This window comes from Myxocyprinus asiaticus, chromosome 10 (assembly GCF_019703515.2).
Source record: "Myxocyprinus asiaticus isolate MX2 ecotype Aquarium Trade chromosome 10, UBuf_Myxa_2, whole genome shotgun sequence".
Lineage (NCBI taxonomy): Eukaryota > Metazoa > Chordata > Actinopteri > Cypriniformes > Catostomidae > Myxocyprinus > Myxocyprinus asiaticus.
Genome location: NC_059353.1, coordinates 25,024,300 through 25,051,679, shown reverse-complemented (window position 1 = coordinate 25,051,679; position 27,380 = coordinate 25,024,300). Strand labels below are relative to the sequence as shown.

The 27,380-nt window shown below is 36.4% G+C and overlaps 2 protein-coding genes across 10 annotated transcripts in view; one reads left to right on the top strand and one right to left on the bottom strand.

Moving 5' to 3' along the window:
* Nucleotides 1-269: 269 nt before the first annotated feature.
* Nucleotides 270-8,214, top strand: esd (esterase D/formylglutathione hydrolase). Its single transcript, XM_051709356.1, has 9 exons — nt 270-308; nt 777-860; nt 939-1,027; nt 1,544-1,642; nt 2,063-2,187; nt 6,608-6,727; nt 6,869-6,967; nt 7,316-7,483; nt 7,961-8,214. The coding sequence occupies exons 2-9, from the start codon at nt 793-795 to the stop codon at nt 8,039-8,041; spliced, it is 849 nt and encodes a 282-aa protein (XP_051565316.1). The 5' UTR covers nt 270-308; nt 777-792; the 3' UTR covers nt 8,042-8,214.
* A 1,750-nt stretch (nt 8,215-9,964) lies between these two features.
* Nucleotides 9,965-27,380, bottom strand: part of lrch1 (leucine-rich repeats and calponin homology (CH) domain containing 1) — a 72,644-nt gene continuing 55,228 nt past the window's right edge. For 3 of the 9 annotated variants that reach the window (XM_051708332.1, XM_051708334.1, XM_051708335.1), the window contains 4 exons: nt 26,766-26,875; nt 25,159-25,296; nt 24,959-25,036; nt 16,109-18,531 (listed from right to left, as the gene is read on the bottom strand). In XM_051708332.1, the coding sequence (XP_051564292.1) occupies nt 18,250-18,531; nt 24,959-25,036; nt 25,159-25,296; nt 26,766-26,875 (608 nt within the window). In that variant the 3' untranslated portion in view covers nt 16,109-18,249. Of the gene's footprint in view, nt 12,516-16,107; nt 18,532-24,958; nt 25,037-25,158; nt 25,297-26,765; nt 26,887-27,380 lie in introns of those variants that run through there. The other 6 variants (XM_051708336.1, XM_051708338.1, XM_051708333.1 and 3 more) reach the window with 5 other exon arrangements.

The window sequence follows — 27,380 nt, the reverse complement described above, 5'->3', positions numbered from 1 at the left end:
GCCAAAAAGTTCTGCTTCAGCACTGTTGTAACTAATATTACAATGTGTTATATGTATTATACTGTTTTAAAATAAATTGAAAAATGTTCAGCTGCGCAGCTTTTACTATGAATAAAGAAGACATTTGTTAATGATCTAAAAAATAAAAACCTGTTTCAGAGGGAAGACACCTTAACTAACATCTATCTCGAGCGCCCCCGTTTGGGCAAATAATAGACCCACAAATCAAGAAAGAAAACGTAGGGGGCGTGATTTTACGTCCTACGTACGCCTGACGTCATATTGGAGACTGAATCATTTTGCAGCGGGTAAGCGTGTGAAAATATATAGTCCAATATCTGCAGGAAGAAGAGTATTGTACGGGGGCTAAATGAAACGTAACTTTCTTTGGCGTATGTTTAGTTACCACTGCAATAGTTTAATGCTTCCACAGGGCAGCTTTAACGCTTTTTTTTGCAATTCAGCAAGCAGTGCTCTGAGGTCGGCAGGCCAGTCATTGCAGTGCGCATGCGCAGACGGACAGTCTATGAGTTCATTAGTGAATTGTTTAATATTTCGTAATGAACGAAATTTGTTGACAAGCTTCTTCAGGCAGCCAGAAACACTTAAGGTCTTTAGGGCCACTTTTAATAGTGATTCAAAGCTGCCACCGTTTGTTTGTTGTTGCACTCACATCTAGGTTATTTGTGCATATGTTTGCATGCATATGATTGTCAATGTAATGGGATCCAACATGTTATCTTCCGTAACTTGTACTTTGATTTTTTTTTTTTTAGTGCAGTAAACGGTGCAATGGCATTAACGCAAGTTTCCTCTAATAAGTGCTGCGATGGCTATCAGAAAGTGTTCGAGCATGACAGGTGAGCGACTGCAAGTTTCATTAAAACACCTGAATTGAATATTCACTTTACCGATTTTAACATAAATGCCATTTTCAGCTCCGAGTTAAAATGCAAAATGAAGTTTGCCATTTACCTTCCTCCCAAGGCTGAGAGCTCCAAATGTCCAGTGTTATATTGGCTTTCAGGTAGGCTAATTCAATTTCATGCTCTACTGTAGATCTACTTTATGTGCATACTTGTGAGTATACTGTGACTATTTATATATTCTAAATATAAGTGTATGGAGAAAATCTTTTCATATTCTCAGTCTTTGAAAGTTGTGGTGGTAACACTTTACAATAAGGTTGCATTTGTTAACATTAGTTATCTACATTAGTTAACATGAACAAACAATGAGCAATACTTTTACAGCATTTATTAATCCTGATTGAAGTTAATTTCAACCTATACTAATGCATTTTTAAAATTAGAAGTTGTATTAGTTTCCATTAGTTAATGCACTGTGAACTTACATGAACTAAAAATAAACAATAGTGTATTTATAACAAAGATTAATAAATGCTGTACTAATATACAGTATTATTCATTGTTAGTTGATGATACCTAATGCATTTACTAATGTTAACAAATAGAACCATACCGTAAAATGTTACCATTGTGGCATATGTCTAGTTTATTTAGCCCTATGCTGTGTTTACTAGGTCTGACATGCACAGAGCAAAACTTCATCACTAAAGCAGGAAGTCAGCAGGCGGCCTCTGAGCATGGAATCATCATTGTAGCTCCAGACACCAGTCCACGTAAGTAGTCTGAACATTTACAATATATGGCACTACAGTTGTTATGTGTTTTGTAGGTACATCTATTGGGATGATTTCTGCTCAGCCTAATCCTAGAGATACATGGGCCAAAATATATTATTATGAAGCTGGATGGATTCTGTGGCTGAGGACTTTCTTGAAGTTAGAACATTACTGCAACATTCAGATAAAGAAATAAGTCTCCATTGAGGATAGAATAACATTCTGTCTAGAGTTTTCCACCAGCCATTCCATTGCTTGGAGCAAGGCCATTTAAATTGAATTCTGTATTGCAGTAAGATTGGTAAACCATAACTTACTGTTGGCTTTGTCAGTTGGCCGTTCCGTTATTTTGTGATCAACACTAATAATGTCTCATTAATAAATTAGCACATGCTAAATGATGAATGTTCTTGTTAGGTGGCTGCAATATTGAAGGAGAGGATGAGAGCTGGGACTTCGGAACAGGTGCAGGGTTCTATGTTAATGCCACCCAGGAGCCCTGGAAGACCAACTACCGCATGTACTCGTATGTCACTGAAGAGGTGTGTATTGTAAAGGCAGGCTGCATTTACACTGTTACAAAAAAAATCTTAATTTTGTACTCTTATCTGACAAAGATTGGATATTGTTGCACACGTGTATACAGAACAAAAAGCAATAAATCCGATGCTAAATTCAGCTGAAAAAGGGGCATTTATCTGCGATGTGCTTGACTTGCATTATCAACATTGTAGACTACATTAAATAAAGAACATGACATGCATTTAATTAATCAACGTTAGCGAATACAGTTGAAGTCAGAAGTTTACATACACTTAGGTTGAAGTCATTAAAACTCATTTTTTAACCACTCCACAGATTTAATATTAGCAAACTATAGTTTTGGCATGTCGTTTAGGACATCTACTTTGTGCATGACGTGAGTAATTTTTACAACGATTGTTTACAAGACAGATTGTTTCACTTTTAATTGACCATATCACAATTCCAGTCGGTCAGAAGTTTACATACACTAAGTTAACTGTGCCTTTAAGCAGGTTGGAAAATTCCAGAAAATGTCAAGTCTTTAGACAATTAGCCAATTAGCTTCTGATAGGAGGTGTACTGAATTGGAGGTGTACCTGTGGATGTATTTTAAGGTCTACCTTCAAACTCAGCGCCTCTTGCTCGACATCATGGAAAAATAAATCACCCAAGACCTCAGAAAACAAATTGTGGACCTCCACAAGTCTGGTTCATCCTTGGGAACAATTCCCAAATGCCTGAAGGTACCATGTTCATCTGTACAAACAATAGTGCGCAAGTATAAACACCATGGGACCACGCAGCCATCATACCACTCAGGAAGGAGATGCATTTTGTCTCCTAGAGATGAACATAGTTTGGTGCGAAAAGTGCAAATCAATCCCAGAACAACAGCAAAGGACCTTGTGAAGATGTTGGAGTATTGGTGTTTCTGTCTTTAGGGGGTTTAGCAGTTAAGGCTCTGGGTTACTGACCAGAAGGTAGGGGGTTCAAGCCCCAGCACTGCCAAGATGCCACTGTGCCCTTGAGCAAGGCCCTTGACCCTATCTGCTCCGGGGGTGCCGTATCATGGCTGACCCTGCACTCTGACCCCAGCTTAGCTGTGATATGCGAAAAAATGTATTTTACTGTATACGTGCAAATGTATAATGTGTGACAAAGGCTTCTGAAGTATCTATATCCACAGTAAAATGAGTCCTTAATCAACATAACCTGAATGGCTGCTCAGCAAGGAAGAAGCCATTGCTCCAAAACCACCACAAAAAAGCCAGACTACAGTTTGCAAGTGCGCATGGGGACAAAGATTTTACTTTTTGGAGAAATGTCCTCTGGTCTGGTGAAACAAAAATTGAAATGTTTGGCCATAATGGCATCGTTACGTTTGGAGGAAAAAAGGTAGGGCTTGCAAGCCGAAGAAAACCATCCCAACCGTGAAGCATGGGGGTGGCAGCATCATGTTGTGGGGGTGCTTTGCTGCAGAAGAGACTGGTGCACTTCACAAAATAGATGCCGTCATATGGAAGGAAAATTATGTGGATATATTGAAGCAGCATCTCAGGACATCAGCCAGGAAGTTAAAGCTCAGTCGCAAATGGGTCTTCCAAATGGACAATGACCCCAAGCATACCTCCAAAGTTGTGGCAAAATGGCTTAAGGACAACAAAGTCAAGGTATTGGAGTGGCCATCACAAAGCCCTGACCTCAATCTGATAGAAAATTTGTGGGCAGAACTGAAAAGCGTGTGCTAGCAAGGAGGCCTATAAACCTGACTCCGTTACAGCAGTTCTGTCTGGAGGAATGGGTCAAAATTCCAGCAACTTATTGTGAGAAGCTTGTGGAAGGCTACCCAAAACGTTTGACCCAACTTAAACAATTTAAAGGCAATGCTACTAAATACTAACAAAGTTTATTTAAACTTCGGACCCACTGGGAATACAACGAAAGAAATAAAAGCAGAAATAATTCTCTCTACTATTATTCTGACATTTCACATTCTTAAAATAAAGTAGTGATTTTAACTGACATAAGACAGAATGTATTCTACGATTAAATGTAAGGAATTGTGAAAAATTTATTTGGCTAAGATGTATGTAAACTTCTGACTTCAACTGTAATTATTGAAAACAATTTAATGAATAGTGAAGGACCAATAGAGCAACCCTAAGTAGAAATCACCAAGTAAAAGTTACTTAACATATTAAAGCAGTCAGGACATTGTTGAAAATACTTAACAGGTAAGCCAAATCTACGAGAGAGGAAAAAATGCCCGGAAAAGTTGTGCGTATTTCAGGATGTGCATTAGCCTGTGATCTAATATGACAGCTGTTCGGTTAAGAATGTTAACAAATAGCTAGGATCTAAAAAAAAAAAAAAAAAAAAAAAAAAAAAAAGGCCTATGAGAAATGTATAATAAACCTAATGTATTGTTCTAAACATGATGTGCACACAGAATAAAAGGGTTTAACCCATAGAAGCAGTCATTGAATATAGCCTTCTTGATCAGTAGGATAAAAATAATTTGCATACCTAGCCTTAAATAGTCATTTTCTAGGCAAACATTTTTGATGAACGAAATTAACATCAACATGGTCCGGTGAAAGACGGGACCTGACTCACCTGAGGCGATTATCCTGTGCTTGAAAAAGCCCGCTTGGCAGGAAAATATCATTTTAAGCACGCACAGATTTAAAGACTCAATTGTGAAAACATCCATAGCGGCTTTGCAAGCCAACATTTTAGAAATCTGCTTCCCGCACCACCACCAAAGTGATTTCTATAGCTACTTTGCTGGTCTCGCAAGAGGACATTTTACTGAGCGCGCTGCGAATGAGAGAGAGAAATGAAACTTTGTATACATCTGCTCAAGATATCCTCTTTTTTTAATAATATTTGAAATGTGTAACACTAACATGACTGTAATTTAAGCGCAGCCTTTGTAATAATATAAAGCCAAACGTGTGTAAAAATGCTGAACAGTTTAATGGGGAAAATGATTGACCGAGTAGTAATTCCAATGTCAACTAGCAGCATCAGAACCATTTAGTCGACTAGTCTCACACATCCCTAATTATAAGCTGAAACTGAATTTCCATTCATTTTCATAATAACAAGTTTTATTCTGGTGAAATGAGATGTCAAGCAGTTGTGAAATGTCAAGCACGCATTTTTCAGTGAGGAGACAAACATTACAAACATGAAATCATGATCGTAAATCAATATACAAATGGGCGAAAGCCCTGGAAGTCTATCAGAAAGTTTTACGATACACTCAAGGCTGATTATGTCTGCACGTATTTTAACAAAATGTGGAGGACATTAATGATGATTATTTAGTAGAGCTGTCAAAATGATCATGTTAACGAATGCGATAAAGTTAACACGTTAATTTTTCTTAAACGCGATTAACGCATTTACTGTTAACACAGCATAAACACTGGTTGGAAGTGCGGAACCTTTCTAATGTGTTCGAGCGGAGTCATTACACTGATGCACACTTCACAACACACACGATAGCGCTTCCGTGTCCGTGATAAAATGATGGAGAAAGGACCTCTTAACGCTATTTGATGCACAAAACAAGCCCAGATGAGACTTATCAAGTATTTTTTCAACCTGTGTAAGACGCAATTTAATTACCACAGAAGCACATCAGGTCTTAACTATCACCAAAACGCAGAATGAGGCGTTTTTGTGTGCAAATGCTTTTCATGTGGAGTTCAAAGTGGCGCTTAACACTGGCATTGATGCCCTGCTACGAATCATGAACTTCTTGATTGTTGTAGCAAAGCGAATGGACACAATCTGCCGGCTGATTAATATTGTGGAGGATGAGAGTTTAAGAGATGTAATGCCTATTGCAATGAATATGCAACCTATGGGGAGACTAGTTATTTCAATTACTCTAACACCCGATTAGACTTTGAGAAACATTTAATGATACTTGAATTGGTGCTATTTTAGTGCATTTCTATCTTTATACTGTGGAAGGCTTTATTTGGAAAATGTTAATAAAGCATTATTTGTTATTGTTTTATTTTCTTTCCTATGATGGAAATTTATTTTTGACAGGAAAACAAGTGTGTATATATATGTGTCAAATTTCATCACTTTCAAAATCTGAGACTAATCACGTTTAACAAAAAAAAAATATTATGCGATTAAACTTTTAATCGACGGACAGCACTTTTACTTAGTTCAATTAAATGTACAGGATTAGCTAAAGGCAGTAGAATAAATGGCAAGATGGCACTAAAAATCTGGTTATGTTCTGAAGATCAGATTTCTGCATTAAGCCTTGCAGTGTTAATGCAGCCATAGACACAAATAGACCCGCTTTGATTAACCTAATGTGAAGACTGTTGTCTTGAAATGTTATTAAACAATTATGCCTTACATGCTCTTGTAAAATCTTTTCTGTCATGTTTCCTTTGTTCTCAGCTCCCACGGCTTATAAATTCTAACTTTCCTGCTGATCCGGAGAAAATGTCCATCTCTGGTCACTCCATGGGGGGCCATGGAGCACTTATTTGTGCCCTTAAGAATCCTGGGAAATATAAGGCATGCCACCTTTGACATTACATCCATTGCTTTATCATGTAGTAGTTTGAAATTTAAGTAGTAAGTTTGAATTTTAATTTGTTTTGTGTGTGTGTGTGTGTGTGTGTGTGTGTGTGTGTGTGTGTGTGCTCGCTGGAACAGGCAGTTTCAGCGTTTGCCCCCATTTGTAACCCCATACAATGTGCATGGGGACAGAAAGCTTTTTCTGGCTATCTTGGAACTGACAAGTCAACTTGGGAGGTAAGAAAACATCATGCGGTTTTATAAAGTGGGGTCCAAAAGTTTTATTAAAAAACGTACATGAATTTAAAAAATGTGAGCAATAATAAGTTAATATGGTGAATACAAAAAAATTGCTTATTTAATTAGTTACCTGGAAATAGTGCAAAATCTTAAATATTATTATAATTCATAAACTTTTTCTATATTTCCAGGTTTAAATTCGATTTTGAATCCCAGATTTTTAAAGTGGTCTCAGACTTTTGGACTGTTTATCTATCAGTGCATAAAAACATATATTTTACATTAGCAAACAACATTGTCCAACCATGTGAATCTCTTTGTTCTCTTCCTCTGTCATATCCACAGGCATATGATGCTACTGTATTGGCTGAATCGTACTCCGGTCCAGAGCTTGATATTCTGATTGATCAAGGCCGTGATGACCAGTTCTTGTCTTCCAGTCAGCTGCTTCCTGACAATCTGATTGCTGCCTGTTCCAAGAAGAAAATTCCAGTAGTTTTCCGTCTTCAGCAGGTCAGTACTGAAATACCCCATGATGAAACAGATGGCAGTGAATGTAGTTGAATATACAGTATCTGGGTTTTTTCTGCTAATAGTCACATGCCTCGGTGCTTGTCTCATATCTAATGAACATAACAGTTCTGATATAGCTGGACAGGCCTTTGGACTTCAAAGACACCATGAAATGGTTTGACAAGTACAGATTTCTGTGCTGTGTTTATGCATTTCCTATTGAAATAGGAAGTTAGAGTGGAACAGAATTGAAGGGCTCGCTCTTTTTTTTTTTAATAGCCTTTAGTTAACATAACATTACATAATCATGCGAAACATGATTTGCTACTTGCTTTTGCTTGTCAGTTGCAGGAAGTATTAGGAGGAGGGGATATTTTCATTTTAGAGGGCATTTTATTGGACATAAAATTGACTGCACCAGTCCCAAAGTCAGTGCAGTGCTGTTTAGTTCAGTCCTGTTTTCTTTCTCTCTTTTAGGGTTACGATCACAGCTATTATTTCATCTTCTCCTTCATCAACGACCACATCAAGCATCACGCCAAATATCTGAATGCCTGAAAACTGTGCCACAGCTGGGTTATGGTAACCAGCCCTTGTGCCTTTCAGATCATTACATAGCTTACCTAAACACTGTTTTGGCATCCCTAAAATCCTAGTGCAACCCTCCTGTATTTCCTTCTGTCTCTTTCCTATAATAAAGGCTTTTGGTGAGATTTTGCATTTGTTGTTCTGCTGTGAAAGAAGTAAAAGAAGCTAAAATGTTTTTTGGACAATTACATTGGCAATGATTGGTATGTGAACCCTTTGGAATTACCTGCATTTGTTTAAATTTGTCTTAAAATCAAAATTGATCATCTGCATTACACTAAGGAACAAACACAATCTGTTTTAATTTGTACATATTGAATACATCATTCAAACATTCACAGTGTAGGTTGGAAAAAGTATGTGAACCTCTAGGCTAATGACATCAACAAAAGCTAATTAGAGTAAGGAGTTGGCAAACCTGGCATCCAGTTAATGAAACGAGATTGGAGGTGTGGGTTAGAGCTACTTTGAATTTAAAAAAGGCTTCAAACATTTTGAGTTTGTTATTCACAAGTATCATCTGCTGATGTGGACCATGCCTCACACAAAAGAGATCTTAGAAGACCTATGATTAAGAATTGTTGCTTTGCATAAAGCTGGAAAGGGTTACAAAGTTTTCTCGAAGAGCTTAGATGTTCATCTGTCACAAGTTAGACAAATTGTCTATAAATGGAGTTCAGAACTGTGGCTACTCTCCCTAGAAGTGTCTGTCCAGCCAAGATGACTCCCAGGGCATACTGCAGAATGCTCAGTGAGGTAAAAAATAACCCTATTGTGACAGCTAAAGACTTGAAGGAATCATTGGAACTGGTTAACATCTCTGTTCATGAGTCTATTATATGGAAAAAATTAAACAGGCATTGTGTCCATGGCAGGACACCACGAAGGAAGACGCTGCTTTCCAACAAAAAATATTGCTGCTCGCCTGAAGTTTTCCAAAGGCCACCTTGACACTCCACAATGCTACTGGGAAAATGTTTTGTGGACTTATGAAACTAAGGTTGAAGAACACGCAGCACTACATATGGCATAAAAAGGGCACTGCATACCAACATGAAAACATCATCCCAACGGCGAAATACTGTGGAGGGAGCATCATGATTTGGGGCTTCTTTGCTGCTTTGGGGCCTGGACCGCTTGCCATCATTGAGGGAACAATTATTTACCAAGATATCCTACAGGATAACGTCAGGGTTGCTGTGCGCTAGCTGAAGCTCAGTAGAATTTGGGTGATGCAGCAGTACAATGTCCCTAAACATTGAAGTAAATCCACTACAGAATGGCTTAAAAAAAAAAAAGAAAAACCACCTTTGGAGTGGCCCAGTCAGAGCCTAGACCTAAACCCAATAGAGATGCTGTGGAATGACCTCAAGAAAGCCGTTCACACCAGACATCCTAAACATATGGCTGAGATGAAGCAGTTCTGTGAGGAAGAATGGTCCAAAATTCCTTCTGAACGTTGTGCAGTTCTAATCCAGAGCTACCGGAAATGCTTGGTTGAGGTTATTGCTGCCAGAGGATTGACCAGTTATTAAATAAAAGTGTTCACTTACATTTTCCACAGCACTGTGAATGTTTAAAGGGATGTATTCAATAAAGACATAAAATATTCTAATTGTGTGTTGTTAGCCTAAGCACATTGTGTTTGTCTATACTTGTGACATTGATGAAGGTGAGATCACATTTTATGACCAATGAATGCAGAATATCAGCTAATTCCAAAAGGTTTTCATACTTTTTCTTACCACTGTAATACAATCATAAATACAGAACAATGTTTAAAAAAAAAAAAAAAGGGGAACAATTTAGTCTTGCCATAGAACATTATCATCATTACTATTTTGATTGTTAAAGAAACAAACTAGTCTTTGAAATAGAAATTATTTACTGGAAGTTGGTACAAATAATTTTTATTTACAGAGGCTAAGGCAAAAGGTGTAGGAGTGACATGCATGCTTTTCCCAAAAACATAGGGTAGAATTACAAAAGGGTAAAACATGCTACATCAGAAAATATCAAACACTGAAAAGACGTGAAAAAATAATTCCTATTTATATAAAAAAAAAAATACAGTACAAAAATGTTTAATACAAGCTTTTTTTCTCTAGACATCAAGAAAAATAGACAAAATAGCCACATAACATTCAGCAGTTAAAAGATTTGTATCCCATGTTGTGGTGATTTTTAATCAAACACGTTACAGTGATTTGATCAGCTGATATAATATTTTAGTTTCTCCAAATACTGTTATAAATACCACAAATAATACTATTTGCCAGTTGCCAAAAAAAGACAGTCCCAAATACATAAAGTGCAAAACACTGTCATTTGAAAATCGAATCTGCATTTAAAATTCTATCTAGTATATAATATTGAAAAGTAGCTTCACTAGTTTTTACAACATTTTCTCTAAAGTGGTGGGGAACGTTGATATTACAGTATTGTTGCACAACTTGCCCACTGCAGCTGAGATTTTGTTAGCGATCAAGAAGTCAGAGGACAACCCTAAGAGCACAATTTCTCAAAAGATATAGCAGTGAATTTTAAAGGATGCAGATTTTTATAGTGTCAAAGCAGGATGCAAAACTGTCAGATGCGAGCTCATATTCAGAAAATACTGAGATTCTCCTGAGAAAAATTCTTTATGAACCCTATTTATGAAAGTTTAGAAGACTTTAAATAGTATATCTCTTTCAAAACTGCATTTCAAGAGCTAAATTTAATTCTCCCCTTCTGATATCTAAAAAAAAAAAAAAAGAAAAAAAAAAGAAAATCTCTGATGCTATTTCCATTCCATCTATTTCTTCAACATTTTTCCAATCAAATTACAATTAATTTATGACAAGATTGTGTTAAGTGAAATCCAAAACATCAATGAAAAAAGACTTTTTCTTTGCACACCAAATTAAACTTTGGGCCAGCTTTTAGTTAGTAATATGTTTGTCATAGACTGATTTAGTTTTAAGAGCAGATAATCCACAAGGATTTTGTTGATAATTATGCTATAGTGAGTGTAATTTTATTTATAATTAAAGCATGCAGACCAAGTATAGAATATGAAATTACAGCCAAGTGAGTCTCTCTGAAATCAGAAATGGAGATGTTATAGCAATGACTGCTGTTCCATGAGAACCAAGACTGTAATAATAAAGTTGCTTTTTTGCCCTTTAGTTTATAATATTAAAGGAATTGTACTTTAAATTTAACCAAGAAAAAAAAAAAATATATTCTCACTGAAATATGCACATCGATTATAAACGTCCTGTACATTTTACTACGTGCATAAACCATTATCACATTACAAATCCTTCTACAAATACAAAACTCATATCATTTTAAAAATAATAATAATAAAAATGTTTTAGAATATTTTCTTTATACATCACATTGATTTATAAAAATAATTTTGGCAACTTTCAAATAATTTTCAGTGAGAGACCATCTTCAAAGTTTTTGGTCTGTTTCATGGCTGAATCTGTTTGGAGCTGAATCTTTGGACATCAATCTTTACACAAGGAAATACGCACAAGTAAAGCAAATTAAAAACAATAATAATATAATTACACAAAGACTTGCATAAAAAAAGTGCAAACATGTGCTCTCGTTCTCTCATAAAAGAAACAGTCTGCTGAAGATGTGTTATTTCTCCTCATATACACACACACTTAAAATAGATGTTAGTTATGTTGTTTTCTACTGTACAAACAAATACAAAACATATTTTTTAGTGAAAAAATACCTGACTTAAAAGGTAAGCAGAGCAGAGACTATGAAATTATAGTGAGGCCACACCTCCCCTGAGACACAACAACGTCTCCCAAAAAAGAACCTTATACATAAAACACTTGGAGGACGTGTTTTTTAAATGTAGTCACTAAAGGTCCAACACAGACATCTTAAATTCTACACAAAAGGTGTGTATGTATATATATATATATATATATACATAAAACCCATCAAGAAAAAATGCTGTCTTTCTTCCAATTGTGTACATCTCTCAACTAGCTGTTTAATAAATATATGTATATTAAATAAGAAATTTAATATCTCAAACTAGGTTTGAGCAGATTGTTTATATGTCCATGGTGACTATAGAGGGGGCAACAGTGCAGTGATGAGATAACAGTACTAAACGAAATAAAAATATGGAAAACATGATCATATACATGTACTTGAGGATCTGATATAATAGAAACATATGGTTGCTGTCCATAGAATTTCATGTTTTGGTTAAGGTCAGCTGGTAACAGCGAGAGATGTACATCTGTCCACATGAATTAGTGTGTTGTGTATGTGTCAGTTAGCTGTAAAGAATTATGCATGTGTGGATTCATGTGAAGAGTGTCTGTGTAGTCGAAGTCTCTTCCAGCAAAGCTTGGACAGTAATGCCAACTTTGATGAGCCCCTTCTCCTCAAGAATATGATGAGGCAGACATAACCTATCCTGCAGAGAGAGATTCACAAAGAAGACAATCAAGAGCTAAGTCATAAACAAAATAGACGGGGTTCCCACGGTCAAAAACCTGGAAATATCAAGGAATTTTAAAGTTGTGATTTCCGGGCTTAGAATAGTCATGAAAATAAAAATAAAAATATTTAAAAGTGATAAATTTTATAGTGAGAATCTCTCAATTAAAAAGTCATGGACATTTCTGTAGTGAATATACATTTTTCTAGATATGCTTAGCTCTAAAATATTTCATAGAAATATTTCAGGGGAAAAAAATCCTAGAAGTTGCTTTTGAGTGCAATCTCTATATAATATTTAAAAATTAGGTAACACTTTACAACAAGGTTCTATTCGTTAATAATGTGTATCATGAACTAACAATAAACAATGGTTGTTTTAAAGCATTTAATAATCTTGATTAAAATTAATTTATCAAAGTTAGTTCATATTATAAGCTAATGTTAAAATATACAACTTTACTGTAAAAAATGTTAGTATATGTACAAATAAACATTAACCAAGATTAATAAATGCTGTAAAATTCATATTAATTGCTAGTTCATGTTATCTATTGCATTAAGGGATAATATACGTATCCCAGTACAGCTGAGTGTAAATTATTCAGCTTATTACACTGCTACTTGCCAAATAAATAAGTAAATGGACATGAAATATTAATTTGCATAAAAATTATGTTATTATGTGAGAAAAAAAATAGCTGAACAGCTGAATTCCACCTCCGGTTTGCGTCAAGAGTTCAGTTGGTGTTTCTTTTACGAAAATGACCATCCAGCTTATTACAAGTCTACTTGCCAAATAAATAAGTAAATGGACATGAAATATTGATTTGCGTTGAAATTATTTTATTAACTTACTTGTAGAGATCAGACAGTTATACAAGAAGTACGAAAGAATACTCGCAATACCTGGACAACTACTCTGAAATTACTTAATCCTCTGATGTGCGGTTGTTACCCAGACAAATAAGACCGCTAGATGGCGCCATTGACCAATCAGAATAGAGTTTTCCAGAGAGCCATGTAATAACTAATGTTAACAAATTTGACTTTTTGCTAATCTTTACTGAAAACCCTTATCCAGTCATCATAAACGACTAGCAATGTCAAAATAACTGTTGGAAACTGAAAGCTCAAAAGGCGTGGGAACCCTGAAGATCGAGAAAGAAACAATAAAGAGAGAGCATTTAAAATAATGATGCTTTTGTTACTAAATACAGTTATTAAAACTAATAAAGACTCACCTCGTTTAGCAGTGATGCCAAATATGAAATAAATTATTTAAACAATTGAATGTTTGCACAAATCTCAAACACTAAACCCTAAACACACTTATTTTCTTAAGACTGAAACATGGCATTTCTTTAAGAAACAGAACAACACAGATGAGAAAAACAACCCAAACTGTACATTTATTCTTTTTCATTTACAGTGTCATAAAACCACAAAGCCTGGCAAAGTCCATTAGCAGCAGCACTAAACATAACACTGAAAGATAAGTCAAAACATCTACCAGGCTGCATTATTAAGAGAACAGAAGCATCAGAGCAGTCAAAGGAACCAATGCAGCCAAATTTAAGACTACAAACACTTTTTGCATCCGGTAGCTTTTCTGGGAAATAACAGGAAATTACACCAATTCATTGTTTTCCATTTTTAAAGGTCCTGAACAGTCAGAATTGCTTTTTATTTTTTGTCAAAGTGGATGATGAACTCAGTACCAATTATAACTGCCAACTGCTGTGATCACACTAATAAGGTTCAAAGTATTTCGTTAAAAGGAAGTGATATCAAGAGCTCCAGTGGCTTACTGAGGTGTAAGTGACATCATCACTGTCTTTTCACTAATGGCTTCTTCTGCATGCTTTCAAATACAAGACCAGATACAATCTACAATCTGGAATTGTTTTAATCTGATATTTTATTGAATGGTTCATTTTTAAAAGACTCGCCACTGCCTCTATTACAGATCACTCATTGAATACATGAACAAAATCTTATTCCAGACCCCATTATTCATCATTGTTTAAACTGGATTAGTCACATATCTGTGGAATGTTATTACATTAATTAAAACTTCAATTGAGTTCTCTGTATGTCATTTTGCTGTACAAATAATCAGGAAATGAAAGCAAAGAATCATTATTCCTATCCTTATCTCTTTTATTAGAAAAAAACAAATCCTAGAGATGCATAATCATCTTAAAACAATACACAATAACACTCTGTAATAATTTACAATGACTGTGCAGGTTCTTTAATTATTCCATATCTCAACATTTACAGACTGATGTGATATACATTGGCAACATGATATGCATTCCAAAATATATGCCGATCCTTAAAAACACTATTAGCCAAAAGCTGCTGCTTTTTAAAACTAATAGATTAATTAGCCCTTATGCTAATGATTAATGCTTTTAATCATAAATTTAACCTCTTCATAAAAGACTTCTGTGCAAAGCAAATCCATTATTTTGCTTTAATGACATCTAGGCCTTCGCTTACTCAAGTGTCCTGATATTATTGTCTGCCTGCGTTCTGCACATTATTTCTGTGAAGCAGACTAAAAATGCGCTTGTTTCCTGTAGATATATTGTTGATCACTGGCATGATTGGCATGAGGCAAGACCTCATATCTGCTTGTTTTACTGTTGTTTTGTCATGCAGATGCAAATAAATCTACTGCTTATATATTTTTATATGTGAATTTCTCAAGAATATCAACAATAATGGCATTGTTCAGCAGTTGAAGTTCAATATTTTAGGTGTTTAGCGGAGTTGAAAGTGAGAGCATGTCCATTTTCCATTCCTTAAAGTGCACAGTGCACCTCATTCTTTTAAAAAAGTCAATGTTCAAAGATGGTTTCCACAGCATTCTGCAAGGACTAATAAATAGTTCTTAATAAACTGAAAAATATGATAATTCTCCAAATAAATAACACTTTCCCAAATGTACAAGTGGCTTTTTATGTTCAAAATCTCTTTTAATCTAAAACATGACTGAAGGAGCACATGTTGTTCATACAAATGTTTTGTATATTGAGTTAAGGCCGATTCACACCGATCAGCCACAACATTAAAACCACCTGCCTAATATTGTGTAGGTCCCCCTCGTGCAGCCAAAACAGCGCCAACCCACATCTCAGAATAGCATGAGATGCTATTCTTCTCACCACAATTGTACAGAGCGGTTATCTGAGTTACTGTAGACTTTGTCAGTTCAAACCTGTCTGGCCATTCTCTGTTGACCTCTCTCATCAACAAGGTGTTTCCATCCACAGAACTGCCGCTCTCTGGATGTTTTTTGTTTTTGGCACCATTTGGAGTAAACTCTAGAGACTGTTGTGCATGAAAATCCCAGGAGATCCGCAGTTACAGAAATACTCAAACCAGCCCGTCTGGCACCAACAACACAACCTTGTTGATGAGAGAGGTCAACAGAGAATGGCCAGACTGGTTTGAACTGACAAAGTCTGTGGTAACTCAGATAACCGCTCTACAACTTTGGTGAGAAGAATAGCATCTTAGAATGCTATTCTGAGATGTGGGTTGGCGCTGTTTTGGCGGCATGAGGGGGACCTACACAATATTAGGCAGGTGGTTTAATGTTGTGGCTGATCGGTGTATACTTCTGCCTCGAACCTACGCCATAGTCTCGTTGTTTGCATGTATAGTTCTGCATTGGTGTGTCTGCGTCGTTCTGTGAACACACAGCCAAGTGCTAGTATATTGAAAAAATTTACCCTTCACCAAGCCCCGCCTTAAAACCATTTCTGACCAATCCTGTCTTTCCAACTGTTGCCCTGCCGCCATTTCTTTGACAGGGGTTTGCCTTTTTACAATGAGAGCCTATGGGAGTAATGTGTGTTTGAGTAGTTTTAAGTGGGATCTTATCGAAATTATCCAAACAATTTAAAAAACGTTGTTGCTGGGTCATTTGTAACAGTGACACGAGATACCTACAGGATACACGCAGTGTTTTTTTTTTCTTTTTCAAAAAAAATCTTTAAATAAATATTGAGATATGCTAGGTGTCATTCCTTTGTCCCATATGAATATATATAACATCAGCGAGGCCACCCTACATTTGCTCCAAGGTAAATTAAAGATAATAACTTAACATTAATTAATTTAGGTATTCATTTAATTCTTAGTAAAGGTGATAGTAAATATATAATTATAAAGAGTCCACAGCATCAAAATAAGTGTGTTATGAGATGTTATAAGCAGTTTTGTTCACTTAAACTAATGTTTTGAAGTGTGTAATCGCCATTAAATGATGCTTTTCTCTTTTCTAGTTCCTGCAGTAAACGGTAAACAGAACGTTGCTAGGCAACAAGAATAACTGTCAGCTATGGGTGCTGTGGAGTTATACAAATAAAAATTCCATGAAGAGGTCAGAGCTGTGCTTTATCATGAATAAAGCACAGCTGTTGACCAATCAGCATCCAGGACCGGAACTATCCATTTTATATTATTTATTAAACATGTCTGCCATGCAGAGAGAAAAAACATCAGGCATAAACGGCATGCTTGCTCTTGAATTGCTTGAATAATAATAAATAAATATTTTGGCACAAACAAATTATAACTAGTCTATTCGCTTGACCAACACATAATGGGTGTTGTTTTAAAGTTTAAAAGCGGGACTTAAAATGCATATAGGCAATATAACCAACTTTAAACAGGTGCTTTTTAATTTGCTGACAATTAGAATTGCTCTGTTCAGAACTTATGAAATAGGACTATTTATTGCACATCATACTGTCAAACATACGGTCAAAACATCATACAGATCAGAACATTCTCGAGTAGAACACAATGAATATTGTGTCACTCACATACCAAATATATACTAAGTAAAAGCCCTGGGAAAAAAGTTTATAAGTTGTAAACAGATGTGTCCTTTTGTCGCGACTGTGCTAGTAACTTGAAACATGAACAGAATATAAAAATTGCAGATGTTCCTGATTAAAACAATGCTCCTGAGTCCAAATACAATGTGATATGACGCATAGATCTTAAAATAATCTTGGAGAAAATGCGACCCTACCTCAGATATCTTTCTGTCATCCTGGGGGACGTCTCTGGTTACAAAGTGGACCAATCACAGCTGTTGACGTCTGCGTCGACACGACGCATTGTTAAATTTTTGGAGAGATGCACGTCAGGCTACGTCGTAGGTTCGACGCAGAAATAGAAATCGGCCTGTACAGTAAGTGTTAGTGAAACTTACGAAATAACGAAACTACAAAACGCAAACTTGCAGTGTCCATTTTATAAACAAACTTTCTTAAGTATAATGGTGTGGTCATACTAGACTTTGTCACTTCCGTTCATACTCGAATGAACGAATGAGAGAGCAAACACCAGCACATGTGAAGAAGTTTAATCTTTTCTACCAATAGAAGATTTAAACATTAAAAACACAGATTGACCTCTTGGCTTAAACAAAACAAACTCTAAAACCGCATGGTTTTAAGTGTCTTAGGAAAGTGAAGTAGTACTATTTATTATTTTACTGTTCAATTAAAACAGACGCCCTAGAGCGTGACATCATATACAGTTGTCAATAATTATTGTGGGCACCAAAGCAATTTTCCTTGCTCAAAGTCTAGTGTTACCACACCTTAACCATCCCAAACTGTTAAATGTGCTTTCTAGAATCAATGAATGATATACAGTATTGGAATATTTGTGCATGTAAGTTATTTAAATTCACTCCAGCTGTAGGCCACAAACAGCACCGCCAGACAGAAAATGTGTAGCAAACTTGAGCCAATCAGATCCCATATTTGCCAGGAAGGGGGTGGTGTCTGAGTGGACTCGGTGACAGGCTTCTTGCCCTCAGTCTCTTTCTCCCTGTCACTCTCCACCTTTCCTTCCTTCTGCTTTGCTCCTTTGCTCTCCAGCATGAGCAAGGCCCCGACCACAGCCCAGACTGGCCGTAAGTTACACTGCAGAATGTCATAAGCCGAACAAATAGAGGACTGAGAGAGATTAAAAACATGGAGGGGATGACAAAGAGCAGAAATAGAGAATCAGGAAGAGAAAGAGTTAAAGAGAATGGAGTAATAATGAGGGAATGTATGTCAAATTAAACGAATGAAGGGAGAAATTATCAAAGAAAAGAAGAAAGAATAAAACCAAAACAAGGAAAATTAGAAGAGAGGAGAGATTGTCCATCCGGCAACAGAGAAAGATAAGAAAGGTGATTAGGCAGTGATAAAAGTCAAAAACGCTCTAGCAAGAATTTCTTGGGTCATTCTCATTAAACAGTGACATCTGTGTGCTGATTTTGGTCCTTATGACTTACTTTACTGCGATAATTAATAGGATACTAAACTTTGTTATATTAATTTATTTGACTCTGTTTGGTATGTAATGCAAAAAAATTAAATTATATATATACACACACACACACACACACACACAGTATATATATATATATATATATATATATATATATATATATATATATATACATACATATACACACACACACGGCAGTGAAAATGTATTTGCCTCCTTCCTGATTTCTATTTTTGTGTATTTTTCATACTAAAATGTTTTAGATCTTCAAACAAGATATAACATAAAACAAAGGCAACCTGAGTAAACACAGAATACAGTTTTCAAATATATATATATTTTTATATCATTATATATTATTTATTTTAATGAAGCAAATAAGTTATCCAACACCTATATCACCCATGTGAAAAACTAACTGCCCCCTTAAACTTAATAGCTGGTTGTGCCACCTTTAGCAGTAACAACTGCAATCGAATGCTTCCGATAACTGGAGATCAGTCTTTCACAACACTGTGGTGGAATTCTGGCCCACTCTTCTTTGCAGAACTGCTTTAGTTCAGCCACATTGTAGGGTTTTCAAGAATGAACTGCCCGTGTAAGGTCCTGCCACATCATCTCAATCGGGTTCAAGTCAGGACTTTGACTAGGCCACTTCAAAACTTTAATTTTGCTTCTTTTGAGCCATTCAGAGATGGACATACTCCTATGCTTTGGATCATTGTCTTGCTGCATAATCTAATTGCGCTTGAGCTTCAACTCATGGACATTTTTGCCCAGTGTCTTTCTGATAGTGGAGTCATGAACAGTGACCTTTATTGATGCGAAAGAGGCCTGCAGTTCCTTGGATGTTGTACTTGGCTTTTTATGGCTTCCTGGATGAGTCGTCACTGTGCTCTTGGAGGAATTTTGGAAGGTCGGCCACTTCTGGGAAGGTTCACTACTGTGCCAAGTTTTCTCCATTTGGAGATAATGACTCTCACTGTGGTTCTTTGGAGTCCCAGAGCCTTTGAAATAGCTTTGTAACCCTTCCAGGACTGATGTATTTCAATCGCCTTTTTCCTCATCATTTCTGGAATTTCTTTCGACCTTGGCATAGTGTGCTACTGGGTGAGGCCTTTTAGCCAAATTCATGCTGCTAAAAAGTTCTATTTAGGTGTTGATTTGATTGAACAGGGCTGGCAGTAATCAGGCCTGGGTACGTCTAGTCCAGCTGAACCCAATTATGTAACTAAGGAGGCAAATACTTTTTCACACAGGCCCAGTTGGTATTGGATAACTTTTTTGCTTCAATAAATAACAATCATTTAAAACTGTATTTTGTGATTACTCAAGATTGCCTTAGTTTTATTTTAGATTTTGTTTGAATTTTTGAAACAATTTATCATGAGATACACACAAATACAGAGGAAATCAGGGTGGGGCAAATACTTTTTCACATCACTGTATATACACACACACACACATTGCACACCACATCTTTATCAATATGTCATTATCTTTACACATATATTAGCCATGTTAAGCTCAATAGTTCAACATTGTTATGGAGAAGAACAAAAAAAATCAACAGAAAAAAAAAATGTCTTGGCACAAAGCACAAGAACATTGACTGTACTGTGAATAATGTGGCATGATGCATTTACATTGGCTACTGTAATTAAGGCTGCAATTAGCTATTTTTGCAGTGATCTTCAACCCTGAAACATTTTGAATGTAACAGGGTTGGCACAAAACATGTTTTAAAAGAGAAATGCTGTGGGTTATTAAAACTGTCTTCCAATAATAATAATGTGTTTTAATAAAAGAGTGACTCTACCACTTATCTATTCAAATGTGTATACGTATTTCCAACTGTGACAGGTTTGAAATAATGTAGTACTTTAAGTGGCCTGGGGTGAGAAAATATGATTTCACAAATGGCACAATTTCCTGAGAATAACCCTCTTACTGCCTTCTGAAAAAGAGAGAAACTGTTTTCTGACCAAGAGGTCATACATTCTCATTTATTCTCTTTCTTTGAGAGGGCACCTGTGGCTGGTGTAAGGTGTGCTGGGTGAGATGCTGTTAGCAGGTGCACAAGTGGATGATGGTTAGTAGAGAATGTGCAGCATATGCCAGGCACAAGTCACAAAATCAAGCAGCAGTGTTTAAAAACTGTGAAAAGAAAGCGAGCTGCAAAAAGCCAGTAATCCAAAGCAGAGCTTTTGAAATAGTCCATAACTCCACTTTAAGACTACTCTTAAGTGTGAGACCACACCCCAAATTAATCAACAAAGCAAATATAATATTTAGTACAATCAGAATGCCAATGGTAAAAAAAAAAATCCTGATATTTACTGAATAAAACAAGGCTCACACCAGGAATCCAAAATATGCAAAGAAAATAAACTAGCCTTTTAAAAAATTACCTATTGACATTCAGTAGCAGGCACGGAAGACATATACTGATAAAGCTAGATGCCATGCAGACTTGTAGAAGCTCTGCTACTACAGACACAAGCTATGACATATACATGCTACACATGTAGCAGCTTCCTGTAAACCTGTTATAAATGGCTTGGACCAAGCTCAATCCATAAAGCAGAAGACAGCATCTGGGTTCTCCACCATTTGGTTTAACTAAAAAAGGCCATAGATATTGTATTGTAACAGATTTACTGTGGGTAGAACTGCACAACCAATGGAAACTTTTCAACAGTTTGAGCAAGAGTGGAAAAATTAGAGTGGTCGCAAATCCAAAACTGACCAACAAACCTCACTTGGTACACACACACACACACACACCTAAATGTTTTGTTTTATTTATTTATTTTTTTAAAGCTAATTATGATTACTATAGACTAACACTACCCCTACATTTTGCATCGTTAGAATTGTTAAAATTGTTATTTACCAATGAAGTTTTTTTCCTTCCCAAATGAGAATATGTCAAATGTCTCCAAAGCAGGGGCGGAACTACAGGGTGGCCATGGATCAAAGCCTGGTCACCCCACTCACAATTGCCGTTTTGGTCATTTTTTTGTCTTGGGCACAATTTAGTTAGTCTTTCTACACCAACAACTCCCCACCACCCCACTCGCAATGATACGACCCTCATCCCCCCACACGATGTGCCACCACAGACTGATCACCGGACCCTGCCCGGCCACCCCTGTGAAAAACCCCTGACTCAGCCCCTGCTCCAAATTGAGTTTTTGTATGATTTTGCTCAACTGAGCCAAGTATGTACACATGCACACAAGTTTGTTTTCTAATATGGTGGAGAAATTTCATTGACTTCTACTGTTTTAACACTAAACTAGTAATATTTTCTTTCCCCTAAACCCTACCCCAACCTTTACATAACACTTTTTGCATTTTCATTAAGTGTTCATTATTTTCAATACTTTTCATTCACATTTGCATTAATTATGTTTATTAAAGGAATAGTTCACTCAGAAAAATGAAAATTCTCTCATCATTTACTCACCCCCATGCCATCCCAGATGTGTATGACTTTCTTCCTTCTGCTGAACACAAACAAAGATTTTTAGAAGAATATCTCAGCTCTGTAGGTCCATACAATGTGAAGGGGTACCAAATTCTGAAGCTCCAAAAAGCACATAAAGGCAGCATAAAAGTAATCCATAAGACTCAAGTGGTTAAATCCATATCTTCAGGAGCGATGTGGGTGAGAAAAAGATAAATATTTATGTTATAAGTATTATTATGTTATATGTATAAATCTCCACTTTCACATTTACATTCTTCTTTTATTTTTGGCAATTCGCACACCTCGTGCATATTGCCACCTACTGGGCAGGGAGGAAAATTTATGGTAAAGAAGGGCTTAAATATTGATCTGTTTCTTAACCACACCTATCATATCACTTCTGAAGATATAAATTTAACCACTGGAGTCATATGGATTACTTTTATGCTGCCTTTATGCGATTTTTGGAGCTTAAAAATGTTGGTACACATTCACTTGCATTGTGAGGACCTACAAAGCTGAAATATTCTTATAAAAACCTTTGTGTTCAGCAGAAGAAAGAAAGTCATACACATCTGAGTTAGTAAATGATAAGAGAATTTTCAGTTTTGGGTGAACTATTCCTTCAAGCCATTTTTTTCTTATAAGGACCATTGTCTGGTCCTCACGAAGTAGGCTAAACCTAACCCACACACACATGTGAATGCCACACACATTAGGTCTCATTTATGAAGCAACAGTTCACATCATGTCATAATTTACGTAAGAATGACTTTACAGAAATGAATTCTACTTATTTTCATGAGTGAGGCCCATTGTCTGTTTATCCATACACTGGAATTTTGTATCAGTTATCTTAGAATAGAAAGCTTAAAGAAACATTCCATGAGCATGATTTATTATTAAAGAGCAGGTCAGAGCCATTAACAGGATGGAATGGAGCCCTGGGTAAATACGAAGCCTGAAGCCATGGTGACAACATCCTAATACAAGGCATGATGCAGCTCTAGTAGGGGACTATAAGGTTGTGAGAATGTGCCTGTAAATACTGATCTAGGATCAGTTTTCCCAAACAACTCTCAACCATAACGAGAGAAGGAACTTTAAGTTGCTGAAGCTGCTAAACAAAAGGTAGAATTTATTTCGGAGAAGTTATAATGAGTTATAAAATTCTGGCCTTTCAAGGGCGTGACTGATCATAGACCAATATAAGGCAATCTCAGTTGCTTCAACCATTAAGATTAGAAGTGGAAGGGTCTATGGAGGCCAGTTCTATACTGTGATTGACCAAAAAGACTGTCAAAAAGATTCAATTTGAATATCTCAAAACATGCATGAATTTGAATGACAACACATTTGTGCAAGGTAAAATTTCTTGGTCAACAATGGTTAAAAATTGACAGAAATGTATTGTCAACAACATTTCTCATGTACACTCACTTAACACTTTATTAGGGAACACCTGTACACCTACTTATTCATGCAATTATCCAATCAGCCAATCATGTGGCAGCAGTGCAATGCATAAAATCATACAGTTAATGCCCACATCAACCATCAGAAAGGGATAAAATGTGATCTCAGTGATTTCGACCGTGGCATGATTGTTGGTGCCAGACGGGCTGGTTTGAGTATTTCTGTAACTGCTGATCTCCTGGGATTTTCATGCACAACAGTCCCTAGAGTTTACTCAGAATGGTGCCAAAAAAAAAAACCATCCATTGAGCGGCAGTTCTGCAGATGGAAACATGTTGTTGAAGAGAGAGGCCAACAGAGATGACCCATTAATGCCAATCAACCATCGCTTGAATGCCACAGCCATTTTGAGTATTGTTGCTGACCATGTGCATCCCTTCACGGCCACAATTTACTCACCTTCTAATAGCTACTTCCAGAATGATAATGCACCATGTCACAAAGCAAAAGTCATCTCAAACTGGTTTCATGAACATGACAATGAGTTCACTGTTCTTCAGTGGCCTTCCCAGTCACTGGATCTGAATCCAATAGAAGACCTTTGGGATGTGGTAGAATGGGAGATTTGCAGCATGAATGTGCAGCTGAAAATCTGCAGAAATTGCGTGATGCAATCATGTCAACATGGACCAGAATCTCAAAGGAATGTTTCCAACATCTTGTGGAATCCATGCCACAAAGAATTGAGGATGGTTTGAGAGCAAAGGGAGGCCATACCCAGCATTAGTATAGGTTTCCTAATAAAGTGCTCAGTGAGTGTAAGTCTTGAATATATTGGCAGCACTGGCCTCCAGGCCCCTCCATCTATAGGTCTATGCATGTCAACATGTATGAATGCCAATTCTGTCATTCTCTAAAGTGCAACTGGGATTTTGCATCAGACTCCTAAAACTCAAAAACACTCCAAAGAAATTGTGATAATTCACACACTTGACTTAAAATCAGCTATGTTACTGAGTGATAACATGTTGTAACTATGACCTGCTTTCAAGTAGCCCCTGTGCATTCAGGTTTTAGTCCCAGTCATTACCACAAACCCACATTTTAACAGTTTCCCACACACAAATTAATATCGGTCCTAAATAAAACTGTACAAACAGTGGCCCTTGAAAAACAGGTCTAATATGGCATTCAGCAAAAATTCTAATATTCACCTGAGGGACTCCCATTTTCCTGCAGGCATCCAAAAAGTTTTCAACGTTTCTGCGGCATTTAGCCATGCTAAGCTTGGGCTGAAGATTTAACAACACCATACACATGTCAAAAAAGAGAAAAAACACTGGTTAGAAACTTCAGTCTAAATCATATATATGCCATTTGTTTGAATGTGTGGGTAGATAGCTGAGAGACGCACCACTGCAGGGGACGGTACATGGATACTGGCCACTGAACGCGGCCGAATGTGATTCACTAGGTGACATAGCACAACCCCGTCCATAAGAGAGGAGCCCAGATCTTCAGGAAGAACTACTTTCAATCTGCTCTCAATACTCTGCCAAATTTAACAGAATGGGGTTATTAATGTGTCACAAATACAAATCTGTTTTCCATACAGAGACATTTTGGAGCTATTCTGTGGGCACAACATTTCTAAGAACATCCTCAGTAGAATTTGCAAAACCTGATGAAACTACCTTGCAGGCTGCAAAGCTAATTGCTTCATAATTATTGTCAAAATTCATATCTAAACAAAATATATTTTAAGGAATAAGTGGCAGGTTAATTTCAGAACTACTGTAACTTTTTAAAACCATTTTGCAATGACTTTTAACCTAGGTGATTTTTAGTGGATGTAAGTAGTCAGTACCCCTCAAGTTCACACAGGTGTTCTAGCATAATAAATAGTCTATATTAAATTCTACATCATTAACTAATATTAAAGGGATAGTTCACCCAAAAATGATAATTCTCTTATCATTTGCTCACCCTCATGCCATCTAAGATGTGTATGAATTTCTTTCTTCCGCAGAACACAAACAATGATTTTTAGAAGAATATCTCAGCTCTTTAGGTCCTCACAAAGCAAGTGAATGGTGATCAGACCTTTGAAGCTCCAAAAAAGGAGATAAACATAATCCATAAGACTCCAGTGGTATATTCAATGTCTTCTGAAGCGATCCAGTAGGTTTTAGGTAAGAACAGACCAAAATGTAACTCCTTTTTCACTGTACAGCTTATTACTGCAGTCTCTAGGCACAATCATGATTTCAAGCTTGATTACATTTCCTAGTGCTTGACGCATGTGCAGATCGCTAAATGACGCTGTATTAAGTGTTATCGAGCTTGAAATAATGATCTCCAAGGAGTTATTTTTGGTCTGTTCTCACCCAAAACCAACTGGATTGCTTCAGAAGACATTGATTAAACCACTGGAGTCTGATGGATTATGTTTATTTATGTTAATTGTATGGACCTATAGAGCTAAGATATTCTTCTAAAAATCTTTTTTTTGTGCTGTGTTGAGAGAATTTTCATTTTTGGGTGAACTATTCCTTTAAGAGTAATATATATGAAGTGGAACTGACTAGTGATAGACCGATATATCGGTCAGGCCAAGCAATCTGATGATATTTGGCCATTTTGTGATTATTGGCATCACCCAATTTCTGTGTTGACTTGGCTGATTAACAGAAGTGCTAACTTTCCCTTGTGTCAGTTCCAAAATCTACCAATAGATTTGTCAATGGATAGTCAACACTTTGTTTTCAGTGTTTTTTCTTTTAAAGATTATGCAAATTTGAGTAAATATATTGCATAAAATAAGTGTTTGTTTCACTTTAGAAATTTTGTGTACATCTGATTTGCTGTTGTTAAATGTTTTATGTGTATCAGCATTTATATCAGCCATCCTGCTCTCTAGATTTCGCTATCAGCCATTGAAAAACCTGTATCGGTCGACCACTAGAACTGACTACAAGGATCTACAAGCTTCTCTCTGCGTGTGTGTGTATATATATATACCTCTCGTAATTGCTCTGTGAGTTCCAGCTCCTCTCTCAGCTGCTCCATCTTTCTCCTTACGGTAAACTGAGGATCCACAGATTCCAGAGTCTTGTGCGTCCTGAAAAACACTGTCACACAACTGATCCGTCATCAGCCTGCACAATGCACATTTTACAGTATTACCTGTCTCACTGTCACAGACTCAAAGACACACTCTTTCCAACACGTTAACTCTCGTTTAGTCACTTTCATTTGACACCATGGCTGTCATTCCTAGACAGCGTTACAAATCTACAAAAAACAACTAAAAAAGGCCTAACACAATAAAAAACACACTTTTGACATGAATAAACTCAAACAGTAATTAATGTCATTATTCTTAGGATTACTGCTGCTTTTTATCCAAGGCCTCTATTGTCTATTTTCATCTAAATAAACATTCTGAGAGACTGCATCTGCCAACTCACTGCCTTTTTTTTATACAATATTTTTCCACAAGGGGGAGCACTAGACATGATAAAAAGGGAGCATTATACTGTTAAAAAAAAAAAAAAATATATAAAAAAAAAAAACATATAATGTGCCACTCCACATATTTGTAGCATAATTACTCATTTTGTAAAGAAAATGAAA

What these genes read in the sequence shown, in the direction of transcription:
- esd (XM_051709356.1), top strand. Translation starts at nt 793, where the DNA reads ATGGCATTAACGCAAGTTTCCTCTAATAAGTGCTGCGATGGCTATCAG. An exon ending in AGTGTTATATTGGCTTTCAG is followed by an intron (nt 1,028 to 1,543) that starts GTAGGCTAATTC and finishes TGTGTTTACTAG; the next exon opens with GTCTGACATGCACAGAGCAA. An exon ending in ACTCGTATGTCACTGAAGAG is followed by an intron (nt 2,188 to 6,607) that starts GTGTGTATTGTA and finishes CTTTGTTCTCAG; the next exon opens with CTCCCACGGCTTATAAATTC.